This window comes from Cebus imitator, unplaced genomic scaffold (genome assembly GCF_001604975.1).
Source record: "Cebus imitator isolate Cc_AM_T3 unplaced genomic scaffold, Cebus_imitator-1.0 Scaffold231, whole genome shotgun sequence".
In the NCBI taxonomy this organism is placed as follows: Eukaryota; Metazoa; Chordata; class Mammalia; order Primates; family Cebidae; genus Cebus; species Cebus imitator.
Genome location: NW_016107546.1, coordinates 186,560 through 200,141, shown reverse-complemented (window position 1 = coordinate 200,141; position 13,582 = coordinate 186,560). Strand labels below are relative to the sequence as shown.

The following is a 13,582-nucleotide window of genomic DNA, read 5'->3' as shown; positions in this document are numbered from 1 at the left end:
TGTTGACCAGGATGGTCTCGATCTCTTGACCTCGTGATCCACCCGCCTCGGCCTCCCAAAGTGCTGGGATTACAGGCTTGAGCCACCGCGCCCGGCCTGGATTTTTCTTTTAAGAGTCTTGCTCTGTTGCCCAGGCTGGAGTGCAACCTCCACCTCCCAGGCTCAAGCAATCCTCCCACCTCAGCCTCTCAAGTAGCTGGTACTACAGGCACACACTACCATGCCTAGCTAATTTTTTGACAGGGGGTGTAGGGGGACCACTAGAAATGGGTTTCACCATGTTGTCCAGGATGGTCTCGAATGCTTGGGCTCAAGTGATCCCCACACCTTGGCCTCCCAAAGTTCTGGGATTATAGGCATGAGCCACTGTGCTGACCAAGGGTTTGGATCTTAAAAAAGAAAAAAAGTGAGGGATTTGAAGGCCAGGCAGGGTGGCTCACACCTGTAATCGCAGCACTTTGGGAAGCTGAGGCAGGAGGATCGCTTGAGCCCAGGAGTTTGAGAGCAGCCTGGGCAACATAGCAAGACTTTGTTTCTACAAGCAATAATATTGGCTGACCATGGTGGCATGCACCTGTGGTCCCAGCTACTAGGGAGGCTGAGGTGGGAGGATCGTTTGAGCCTGGGTGGTTGAAGCTGTAGTGAGCCCTATTTGTGCCACTGCACTTCAGCCTGGGCGATAGAGTGAGACCCCATCTCAACAAGAAGTGAAGGATTCATCTTATAGCAAGACTCAAATTAAATCTGTAATAGTGAGTACACTGTGGGACAGGTCTGAGGAAAAACCAAATCGAATGCCCAGAAACAAATCTGCAATTACATGGAAACTTCTGTCTGACTGACAAAATCAGTGAGAATGGACAGCATAGTCAGTAAAGGGTGTTGGAACAATCAACTATCCACATGGGAAAAATATGAAGTTGGACCCCTACATGACACCATAAGCAAAAATAAATTCCTTATGATTTGCCAAGCTTCAGATAGGTAGTAATTAGACATCCAGAACAAAGCTCAGGGAAGTACAGTATAAAATGATCAGATCTGGAGAGAAGGAAGGGTTGGGGCTGAGGAACCACCTGCTGGGTACTATGCTTACTGCCTGGGTAACAAAATTGTGGAGACCCCAAACCTCCACGTTACACAATTTACCTATATAACAAACCTGTGTACCATTTAATCTATAATACAAGTTGACATTCATTTAAAAAAAAAAATCAGATCTGGACTCACATCCACATCCAGGGGTCCTGGGGTCAAGTACCAATTCAGGAAACTTTGCATTTCTTTAAACAACTACAGCATTACAGTTTAAGAAAAGCCCCATGCTTCCAAGAAGAATCATTATGTAAAAATATTGACAAAGAGCGGGAGGAAACAGAAATGCGTAATTTAAAGACAGCTCTGAAATTTAACAACATCTTGCTTTGAGCCAACCTGGATTCAAATGATCCTTATTTCTGGAGGAAATAAAGTAAGTGTAGACATGACTAGCCCAAGTGTGAACCAAAGTTCAAATAACTGAAATAGAATAACCTATTACAAAGTCAGATCAGACTTTCTAAGCATTGGTCCCCTTTCTGATTTAAAACTCTTGTTTATTTCCTAGCAAACTGGAATGTTTGCTTTGTTTTGTATACAGTTTTTTTTTTTTTAATCTCAAATAAGCTGAGAAGATTAAGCACACACCGCCCGTAGCTCACAACTCACCAAAGAACTAAAATGACTTAACAACCAATGAGTTTAGAATCACAATAGAATCATATAGGCAATGGAGTCATTTGTTTGAATTGTTCATTTTTAACTTAGGCCACCATATTTACCCTTTCTGGTAGGTGACCTAAAAAGAAGAAGAGAAAGGATTCCTTGCCAGTCACTCAGGCAAATATTGAAGATAACCCAAAATCTAAGCATGAGCATTTCTGTAAGGCCAGTTCATGTCTTAGTCTACCTACCTGAATATTCTGGCAATATTGGTACAGACGTCCTTGTCACCCATGTACTGTTGCATCACCGTGCAGAGCTGGGGAAGGGCACTGATGCTTAGGAAGTTACTTCTTACTAACGGTGAATCAACCAAGTTTCTCAATGTAGCAGTCACCTAGGATAAAACCATGCTTGTGCCATTTTTTTTTAAACTGAAAAAGTATAACCACACGAAGCAGCACAGTATAATTCATCTCATAAATTTCCTTACATCAGTAGCTAAACCAAGCTCCCACTACTCATCTCCCACCATTGAATGTGAGCCTAGGCACAAGTAGCGACAAATGAAAACAAAGAAAGCCTAATTTAGTTCAAAGGCAAGGAATGGAATGTTAATCTTAGTAAGCCGTTGGTATACCCCAAAGCGAGGGTTAAACAAATCATCATATAGGTCTGTTAACAGTCCTAAGACCTTCAACTGACCCTGTGATAGCCACATCAGTTCCGGAGATTAGAAACTTCTTGTTCTATGTTTTTCTTTTTTTTTTTTTTCTTTTTTTATTTTTTTTATTATGTTTTCTTTTTTTTTTTTATAGGTTTTGTCATCTGATTGTTCTATGCTTTTATAAGTAGCATCAGCTAATGATGTGGCCAAGGAATATTTAAGATCTTTAGTTGCATTCTCTCCCAAGAGGCAAGAATATCTCACAAATTTCTCGTAGTTTGTAAAAAAAATTTCAGGAAAGCTATCTACTTTACCTTTGTCAAAGAGTCAAGAAGAGAACAGTTTAGTTAATCATATAACTAACATTGTTATCGAATAATTTTAATATGCAGTGTGCTCCTTCCTTGTGGGACAGTACAGGCCAGCTACTGGTTAAGAGCCAGTTCAGCCCCACCACCTGTCAGCCTCGGTTAGTTATTTAACCTCCCGGAGCACATTTTTCTCATCAATAGAGTAGAGGTGATGATACTTGCCCAGCAGTTGTGAGGATTCAATGAGATGAGATGTGTGCATGGCATCGCTGCCAACAGTTAAGAGTCAAATGACAGGGATTCAAGTCCCACGTCTCTTCCTAGTGAAGTGCCTGGGGCCAGCCACTCCTTCCTCCACTTCCCCATCTCCTCATCTGTGAAAAGTGGGTGACAAGCACTGCTCACCTCTCAGGGGGTTGTGTGTAGCAAATGGAAACATGTAGCACTGTTTTTATTACTTATCTAATACTGTAAAGCATCATGTAAACATAAAGCATCACTACGGCCATAGTAAATATACTTTTAAAAACAATTCTTAAGATGACATGGTTTTTCCTTATAACAACAGCAAGTAAAAGATATGATAAAATTTAACTGACTACCCTGAAAACACAAAAAATGTAAAAAAAAAAATCTTTCAAATAAATGTGTACACGTCTTTTGCAATCAATTCAATTATACAATGATTCTGTAAATTCTTCCCTGAAAGTTTCAGTATCCCACACATTGGAGGTGAAACAAACTACTTGAGCATTCCACTTAACCCATGGCTCTGCATAATATCACAATATAGTGATAACTATTCTTCTTATAACCTAAGGAATGGATTTTTTTTTTTTTTTTTGAGACAGAGTCTCCCTCTGTCGTCCAGGCTAGAGTGTAGTGGCAGGATCTTGGCTCACTGCAACTTCCACCTCCCCCATTCAAGCAATTCTTGTGCCTCAGCCTCCCAAGTAGCTGGAATTACAGGCGCATGCCACCATGCCTGGCTAATTGTGTATTTTTAATAGAGACGAGGTTTTGCCATGTTGGCCAGGCTGGTCTCGAACTCCTGGCCTCTAGTGATCCACCCACCTCAGCCTCCCAAAGTGTTGAGATTACAGGGGTGAGCCACTGCGCCCAGCCAGGAATGGATCTTTTGTGAAGACTAATGAACCATTCTAGGAATTCCATTGCTGTCACAAAATGGAAAATTCTCTTTATCTGACCCTGTTTCTACCTGTTCTCCTGAGACAGCCCAGGCACTTGAACACTACTGGTTTACATCAATTCAGAGGATATCTCAAAATTCTCTTCCATGGAGACCAGGGTACAGATGCCTGTGTGACTCCCAGGCAGACAGACACTACGGGAAACCATGAAATACCCATTCCAGTCACTGCACACCAACGGTTCCTTTTCCCTGTCCCTAAAGCATCAAAGATAGGGCATCCCAATCCACGGTCATCTTCACACTCCCCACATCTAACCTCTGGCAGAAAGGATGTCAGCAGAAAGGATCATAGTTTCCTTAGGAACTTTTATTTTCTTGTTTTAATCTCAATTTTTTCTCCTTCTCAGGCCTCATTCTCACCTAATTAGAAAAAGTTTAGACAGCTCAAGATTCTTCTGCCCCACATACACAACTTTCATAAATAACCCAAGTCACGAGAGAAAGCCCACATTTATATGTGACACACCATCTGACTGAAATTCCTACCCATTTACTGCATGTGATACACACAGTTGAGTAATATACATACCTCACATATTTCCAAGTTTGTCATTTGTGCTGCTGGTAGAAATAATGTACATGAAACATACACCACACATTTGAAAAATACACAGCAGTAGCTCAATGGATGATACCATCAACCTAGTTGCTCAAGCAGAGACATCCCAGAATCCTGCCTTTCTGCTATCTGTTACCCCAAGCCATACTGACTTTTTGTCCATATCTCCCAGGATAATATTCAGTTCCCTGACCATGGTCTACACGGCTCAATAGATCTGGTTCTTCTCAACCTATCAAGCTTCATCTCATACCATATAGGGCCCATAAACTCTACTTCATACTAAGTTATTTAATATTATGTGTTACTATCTGTCTACTCCTCCAGACTAGATGCTTCAGTAAGGGCATAAATCTTGTTCATCCTTTTCACCATTGTACTTCCAGCTCCAAGTCTAGTGCCTGGTACATGGTGGGTGCTCAATAGGCATTTACTAATGGCATGAATGAATGGGTGAACATCTACAAAGGAAAGACTGGGATATCAGAACGCCATGGGCTAAGCAGACAGTATCTCTGAGGTAGATAGATTTTAAGATGATTTTTTTAAAGCAGAGAAATAAAAAAATTATGAATGAAAGAAAAATGGACTCTAGAGTTACCCAGCTCAGGCTAACTTGTCTATGAAGGCCTTTCAGAGGCCGATCAGAAGCTTCCTCTTCCGTGTTAACAAAGCATCCTGTTCCTGCCTCTATAACCCCTATCACAGAAGCATCCTCACTGTCTCAGGCACCTTCTCTCCCATGGTGAACTCCTCTAGGATATAAACCACTTCTTATTCTTCTTCCTACTCAGAGGACAACAAATGTGCTCATAAAAAGCTCTTGAATGTTCAGCTGCTGGAGGGCTGGATGAGCAAATGAGAAGGGGAAGGAGACGGAAGAAAGAAAGAAGAGACAGGAGAGATAAAAAGGGAGTTTTTCCCTTTAAGACACCTCTGGCAAGGAAGTGCAGGAGTTTAGCAGAGGCCTGGATGAACCAGGGCTTAAAGCCCTGAGGGAGAAGGATCAGGAAGAGGTCACCAGACAGATGCAGCTCTGAAGGCCTCTATCTTGAGAGACTGTCACCAACCTCTGAGAGCCACCAATCTGACTGTGAGGTGACGGTGGGGCCCTGAATGCTCAGACCAGTAGCCTTTTCTGGAAAAAATGCAAAAACAAACAAACAAAAATTGGGTGTGGGGAGGAGAGTCTAGCTAAATCATGTGGTCACAGTAAAGGCAAGTTCCCAGTCAACCCACTTCATTCTGAATTTTGCTCCAACTTTTAAATTCATTGTATACAAATGAAAATTAAAACAAAACAAAACAAAAACAAGAACTCTCAGTTGAACAGAGATAAATCTGTGAAAATCATCAATGAGCTCTGTGCTCTGCTCAGAGGGTCTTTATTTCCCACCTCCCCCTGCCCCAAAGCCCCTGCACTGGGCCTGCCCCCAAAGAAAGAGTTAACCCATGCCCAAGCTTTATGCTTGGAGGTATCCATCTGTTTCTTAACTTTCTATTCTAATGCGTAGTATTTATAAATGCACACTTAGATACACATTTTTCTTTTCTATTGTATATATACTGTATATAATCTTTCTTTCTTTATTTTTTTTTTTTTTTGGAGACAAAGTCTCCCTCTGTAGCCCAGGCTGGAGTGCAGTGGCACAATCTTGGCTCACTGCAACCTCCACCTCCCGGGTCCTAGTTCAAGCAATTCTCCTGCGTCAGCCTCCTGAGAAGCTGGGATTATAGGCACACGCCACCATGCCCAGCTAATTTTTGTATTTTTAGTAGAGATGGAGTTTCGCCATGTTGGCCAGGCTGGTCTTGAACCCCTGACCTTGTGATCTGCCCACCTTGGCCTTCCAAAGTGCTGAGATTACAGGTGTGAGCCACTGCGCCTTTATATAACCTGCACTGTATATAACCTTTCAAACCACCTCAAATCCCTTACTTTAAAAAAGTCTAAGTTAAATGAACACCTAGATACTTGTTTAGTCTCTAAAGGACTTAGAGAAATTTCCAACCTCTTAAGTAGCATTTCACCAAGAAATAACACACTGAAAAACACAAGTTTTAATTTCTTTTTCCCCATCTCCTAACTTGCAACCCTGTGAAACTGATATAGTGAGTCAGAAGGTAGCCAGTAGGAAGAAGAAAAAAGAGAAGAAAATGGCACTGATAATCCACCAAAAGGATGAATAAAAATGTAAGTTTCCTTGCTTATTAGCAATTGTTAGGTGATGTTTAGGACAAAAAGGAACCTCAGGTTTTGGTAAATATCCAGGAAGAAACATTCCATTCTGCTTCTGGTTACTAATCTGCTGAAAAATCACTCAGCTACACTTGACAACTTTCTCGTGCTCACTTTTCTGAGACAGCTTCTTTCCAAGTTCCCCAAATTCTTTGATCATAACAGGTACCACCCTCAGTCGGGTAAAATGCCCGGAGAGCTGGCAAAGCTGCCCAGCTCACACTGAATTATGTAAGCCTCAAAGTTTTCATTGTGCAGTCACTATTGGGAGACCCATTTTAAAGGGGAAACATGTATGAAGAAGAAATTAGATCATTTATAAATGCACAAACCACATTTTAACACAGCAAAATTAGAACTCAAAAGCTTTAGCTTCTGTTTTTTTCAAGTTGACTGTAGGTACTTAGTTATGAATTTCAGATTGTGTTTTCAACTATTAATTATTGAGAAACCTTAGCAAACAAAAGATCTTTGTCTTAAATATGGGGCTGGGCCCAGTGGCTCATGTCTGTAATCCCAGTGACTCTCATGGCTGAGGCAGGAGAATTGCTTGAACCCCAGAGGCGAAGGTTACAGTGAGCCACACCTTTGATAGCACCACTGCACTCCAGCCTGAGTGACAGAGTGAGACTCTGTGTCAAAAAACAAAAAAAGGCGGGGTGGGAGGGGCGGCTCCTGACTTGGATCACTGGACTTGAGGACATAACACAGGCCAGCAGCTGTGGTCTCATTCCTGCATTCTCTACTGCATGCAGTGGATGGGTGCGAGGTGGGGACAATCTCAACACACACACATGTCCAGAGTGGACGGCCCTCTCTTTTCCCTCTGCACCCTTCCTCCATCAAAGTACTCTGCGCTCAAGGAACTCACCAGATTCTGCTCTAGAAGGCAACCTGCCATCTGAGCCGCCCCAGCTCAGAGGGGCTTGTGACTCACTGAAGCTCAGAAGTGTATCAATGCTCCCAGGTAGGCTGGCACCTTGGCCTCTGTTTCTTGGTCTCCTGCCTCCCTAGTCTATTTGGCACTGGTCTCTAAAAGCATTTTGCAATCTTCTGGAATATCCACAACTAAAATCCCTCGAGCTTTATCTCAACTTAACTGCCAACTGCAAAATGGTTGACTTTCCACTGATGTTGTGAAAGAATAAACACAGCCGCCGGAGACCACAAACAGCAAGAAATGATTTAAGACCCAAGCTGCTATTTTCCAACCTCAGCTAAACCATCTCCCTCTATTAATAAAAACACATTCATGTATTTGAACTTGTGTCCAATTGAGGCCACGTATATGCCAAAACCAAACCCAAGAAGTTTCACGTTGTCTCGTATATGATTCATACAGTTCTGGCTGAGACAAAAAAACCAATGACAAGAGGCTGCTAGACATGTGACACCACTGATAACAAGCATTTCTAAGCTTTTACTGGAATTTATTCAGGTATATACGTATGAAGGTAATATTAATTCATAATTCTTGATAAAACTTGGTGCCTGGCTACACAGGCCTACTTGGCACATCCCTAACATGGGTGTCCGACTTAGCAGGAAATGCTTCTGTCCTCCGTAAGTCCCCAGTGTCCTACTTCGAGACTCTGTTTAGCATTTGGCTCTGCTTATTGTTGTTTCTCCGTTTACTGCCTCTATGTTAGTTACCTCACTAAAATAAGTAGGTAGCTGATTCTTCTGGTTGTGGCTATGTATGTATAAGTATAGGAGAAATTTTGACTATCATACAAACAATATAGAATGCCAATGCAGCACAACAAGAAAAAGGAGTCTGAAAAAGACAGTGCATTAAGAACTACCAAACAATGACATCACTATTCACAATTATATGCTAAAGCTAGTGACATTTCTTCACTGCCACAACTAACACATCTACAGTGAAGAGGGGAGGCTAAGCAGACAGGGCACTAATTGAGAGCAAATGGCTCTCCTCAGACACAGTAGGAGCCTCATTTTCCACCCTTGATCTGTCTTTTAGCATGAGACTCCTGGCCACCCACCACCCTCACTTCCTGATTGGTGAGCTTGAGACAGGAATCAGACACTCCCCGTCCAGCCCCTACCTGGGCCTCTCTTCCCTTCCTCTTTTAGAAGTGAGCTGCCATCAGAATACATGTGTTCTCTACTCTTCCAGGGACAGATCTGTTCTGTGACTGGGTGGGTAAATCTAATTCAAGGCCTCAGGATTAGAAAGCACACCTGCCTCAGCTATAGCCACATCTTCCATCCAAGGTGATAACCTTCTCCCCATCCCCATCTTTCTTAGTCTTTTATTTCCAACTAAAAAACCCAAGGCATTACATGTTTAGGCCTCTGAGTCTTCCCAGACCTTCAGATCTGCTCTCCCTGGAGAATCAGAGGAGACCATGAGTTGCCTGTAGACAGCTCCTTCCCAGGAAAAGGAAGAGAAGGGAAGAGAAAGAACCTGGGCCCTGAACGCCTACTCTCTTGTGGCAACTGGGCACATGAATGGTTATGCTGCTGGCAATTCTTTTATAGGAAGGAAACTCCATAAGTAGGAAATAGATGTCCCCTTCCCATTAACAAATTCATCATTAAAAAATTAGCCAGCCTAGTGATCAATAAAAAAGACAAATCCCTAAAAATGTTTCATCTAATCACAAAAACAATGTGCTAAGCAAAATAAGCCAGATATAGTACTCTAGGTAACTGTGGGGTATCCATATCGATTTCCTGGGTTTGATAACGTGCAACAGTTATGTAAGCTGTCACCACTGGGAGGAGCTGGGTGATGGGTACACAGGACCTCTCGGTACTATTTTTGCAACATCTTGTGAATTTATACTTAGTTCAAAATAAAAGTTTAAAAAGGTGCCAGACACAAAAGGGTACATGATGTATATTCCATTTTTATAAAGTTTTAGGACAGGCAGAGCTTATCTATGGTGAAAGAGATCGGAAAAATAATTCCCTCTGGGAGAAGGGAAGGAGAATGGGGATTAACGAGAAGGGGTGGGAGGAAGTTTCTGAGGTGACAGAAACTGGTATCTTGATAAGGGTATGTGCTACGTGGCTTTCTACTTTTGTCAAACTCATCAAGCATATACAATCTGAGCATTTCACTGTATGTAGATTACACCTTAATTAAAACAATAATAAAATTAAAAGCCTCATCTGTTGCTTGCTGTTCAAGCAAACCCTTCAAAATAAATGCTTTAAATTATCAAATATCCAAAACAAAATCTGTAATAATTTAGGAAATATAATCAAGGGGCTATTTGCTCCCATGTTATAGGTATGCAGTTTACCCCTCCCATAATAATCAGAACTAAGTTCCACTGGTAGACATTGCTACTGTGGTTCCGACTCCAGTCTGAAGACTTAGGCTTCTGATAGGCAGGGTCGAGCAGGATGAAGAATTGACATCGTTTCCAGTTTAAATACGTGTACTCATGATCATCTAAACACCTAAATGCAAACGCATTAATCTCTACATTTAAAAACCATTAAACATGGCCAGGCACGGTGGCTCACGCTCGTAATCCCAGCACTTTGAAAGGCCAAGGCAAGCAGATCACTTGAGGCCAGGAGTTCAAGACCATCCTCGCCAACATGGCGAAACCCCTTGTCTCTACTGAAAATACACAAAAAATTAGATGGGTGTGGTGGCAGAAGCCTGTAATCCCAGCTACTGAGGAGGCTGAGGCAAGAGAATCACTTGCACCCAGGAGGTACAGGTGGCAGTGAGTGGAGATTGCACAGTTGCACTCCAGCCTGGGTGACAAGAGCAAAACTCTGTCTCAAAAGCAAACAAACAAACTATTAAACATAACTAAATCAAGATTTAAAAGATGGCTATATCCCAGCCACTTTGGTACAATCTTTAATTACTAATAATAACTTAAGTCACTGCTTGACCGAATCCCCAGACTTCAGTTGAAAGCCTGTCTTAAATTCCCCAAACCTTGAAGCAGAGAATAGCTGGCTCTGAGAATTGGGATCTATCATGTACCCAGAATCCCATACATGAACACCCTCCTCCAATTTTAGTTTCTCTTTGGCCTTCTGCTCCACATTGCTTATTAAAGCCTGAACAACAAAAAGACTGAAGATTTGAAATCCATCTCAGACTCTGTCTTCTTAATTTCTTGTGACTACGTTTTTATCCCCTCAGAAGTAATTGCTCTTTGAAGCTTCAGGTTTGGGAAATTCTGATCTTATTTAATAGCTTTCTGGTGAGCGCCTACTATGTGCCCTGCCCTGTTATGAGCGCTTTACTAGATCATCTCACTTCATTTCCCAGTTGCCCTTTAAGGCAGGCATAGTCAGACCTTTAGAGACAGGAAAGTGAGGCTCAGAGGGTGAGGTGGGCTCAGCGTCCCAGCTGAGAGGCCAGCTCAGGCTAGGGGCTCCAGTGCAGTGCTCTCCTCACGGAACCATGCAGGTGGCAGCACTGAGCCTGCCCCAACACAGTTCAGGGCTGAATGGACGATCAGGGTTCCCGATGGCAAATTTTAAATACAGCAGTGAGCCCAGGTCAGCCAAAGTGGGGAGCTCACTCTAGGGCTCAGAAATTTAAAAAAAAAAAAAAAATCAAGTATATCAAAACACCTTTTAATTTAAAAATAAAGAGATAAAAAATTATGTAAGATTGAAAGAGAGCAAGCAAGCCTGCTGTTGCCCTAGGCCTATTCACACTGCTCTAAACAAAGTAGCGAATTCCTCTTCCCCTAAACCTCGGCAGCATTTGCCAAAGCTGACCCGCCCTTGCTGTGAAAATCTCTACTCTTGTACATTGCCCTTCATTTTCTGGTCACTTCCTTTTTTCTTCCCATTCCACAAATGACGCCATTTCACAGAATCTGTCATCAGTCTCTCTGCTCTTTCTCTTCTCTGTCCTTGGGTAATTTCATTGTCTTTCCTGCCTTCAACCATCACCTTCATGTAGATGACCCTGAATCTGTATTTTTGGTCTTACGTTCTCTTCTAAGCCTCGGCTCATACCTCCTACTGCCTACTCAACAGGCCCACATGGCTATTCTGCTGAGATCTGAAAGTTTTATATTAAAGCTAATTTCGGCTGGGCTCAATGGCTCACGCCTGTAATTTCAGTATTTTGGGAGGCTGAGGCAGGTGGATCACTTGAGGTCAGGAGTTAGAGACCAGCCTGGCCAACATGGTGAAACCCTGTCTCTACCAGAGACCTACTAAAACAATTTTAATTTTGTACTAAAAATATAAAATGTAGCCAGGGGTGGTGTCACATGCCTGTAATCCCAGGTACTCTGGAGGCAGAAGCAGGAGAATCACTTGAACCTGGGAGGCGGAGGTTGCAGTGAAGCCAAGATTATATCATTGTACTCCAGCCTGGGTGACAGAGCGAGGCACTCTCTCTCTCAAAAAAATAAAAAATAAAGATAAAGCTAACTACGTAATTTCCTTCCCTCCTCTCACCAAATCCAGCTCCCTTCTATAACTCTGTAATTTCTATTCGTGATATAATTTATCATTTTCTGAACTATCGAGGCTCAAATGGTCTGAGTCAGCTCTATTTATTCAATACTTTCCTATTCCCTAAACTCTAAAAACAAAAGGAAGGAAGGAAAGGACTGATGAGGTGGGAGGACCGATCTTCCCGAGAGACTTCCATTTAGAAAAAGGAAGAACGTAACAGTGGTACGGTACTGAGAAAGGGGAAAAGATCTGGATTTGTGGGAGCCACTAGGGAGGTGTCTGCAGGCTGAGAGGGCAGAGAAGGAGGGCTGGGAGGTTGCGAGAAGGAAAAGCAAACCATGTTACCCGGGGTGCCGCAGAACGTTCTGACTTCAAATATAGGATATCTAAAGCAGGGAAAGAATACATTTCTCTAAGGATTGAATTCAAAATCAAGTGGGTCAGGCTATAAAGAAAAAACCAATTGGAAGTACAAGTGAATCCAAAAAATAGGTATACAAGTTCAAGTCAATCCGAGCTTTAATAGTTACACTGTACACCTACAAATTACCTAGCTGTAAATATAAGTACGTTGAGATTTCCTTCAATTACAGCAAAGCAGCTTTGTACATGATGTTCTCAAGACACAGAGGTCAAAGGAGACACCGGGAGAATTTGGGCATGGTTGTGATTGTGGCATAAACAGAAGACTCTTCTCTGTTCTCCAGGAAAGGGCACAAGGAAGACCAAAATAGTCTTTCAGATGGAGGTGACTCCAGGAGTCTCCCTCAGCTCCTGTGTCATGCCTGCCTGACTGTTGGTCTTTAAAGGTCACAGATGAACCTTCATGATAATCCATTCCAGAGCAACACTGACAAGTCCCTCTTTCCATCTGTGCCACCTGCTTGGTGGTATAATTTACTATTGGCATTTAGGAGCCTTGCCTGTTAGTTGGCCTGTATTTCTCTTTTTCCAAGTTCCAAGGAGCTGCCCCCAAATTCTAGTGTTCTGGAGTTCTGTGAACACGCACATTTTAACCTGCTTTACTCTTAGGGCTTTACAGACAGACTCGAATCTCCAGTTTTTCCAGCCCGGGACTAGTCACACTTTGACTTGACTGGGTGGCAGCACCCAGTTCCTTGGAGCATCTTGTCCTTCTCAACACGCTATTACATGTCTGACATGCAGAAATGAATGCAATGTTGGGTATGTGGAAGTAGCATAATTTTGCAGAAGAACAGGCACTGGAATACTATTATCTAGACACAGGGGTCACCAAAAAGTAGGTGCCTATTGGCAGCTCTCCTGTCTTGCTCACCACCCAGACATGCCTGGCACATAGCAGCCATGCCACAAAACTTGTGAAATGAGTATCTCTTAATTTCAGCCACCAGGTGATAAACATCTAGGCAGGCATACAGCTATACACACACACACACACACATACAGCCACACACACACACACACACAGCCATACACACACACACACACA

At 42.5% G+C, this 13,582-nt stretch overlaps 1 protein-coding gene across 6 annotated transcripts in view; it reads right to left on the bottom strand.

The window, feature by feature from the left end:
- Positions 1 to 13,582, bottom strand: part of ARMC2 (armadillo repeat containing 2) — a 140,609-nt gene that overhangs the window by 55,530 nt on the left and 71,497 nt on the right. For 5 of the 6 annotated variants that reach the window (XM_017497382.2, XM_017497383.2, XM_017497385.2 and 2 more), the window contains one exon: positions 1,953 to 2,098. The exons of the other annotated variant lie outside the window; for it this stretch is intronic. In XM_017497382.2, the coding sequence (XP_017352871.1) occupies positions 1,953 to 2,098 (146 nt within the window). The remainder of the gene's footprint in view (positions 1 to 1,952; positions 2,099 to 13,582) is intronic. 6 annotated transcript variants of the gene reach the window in all.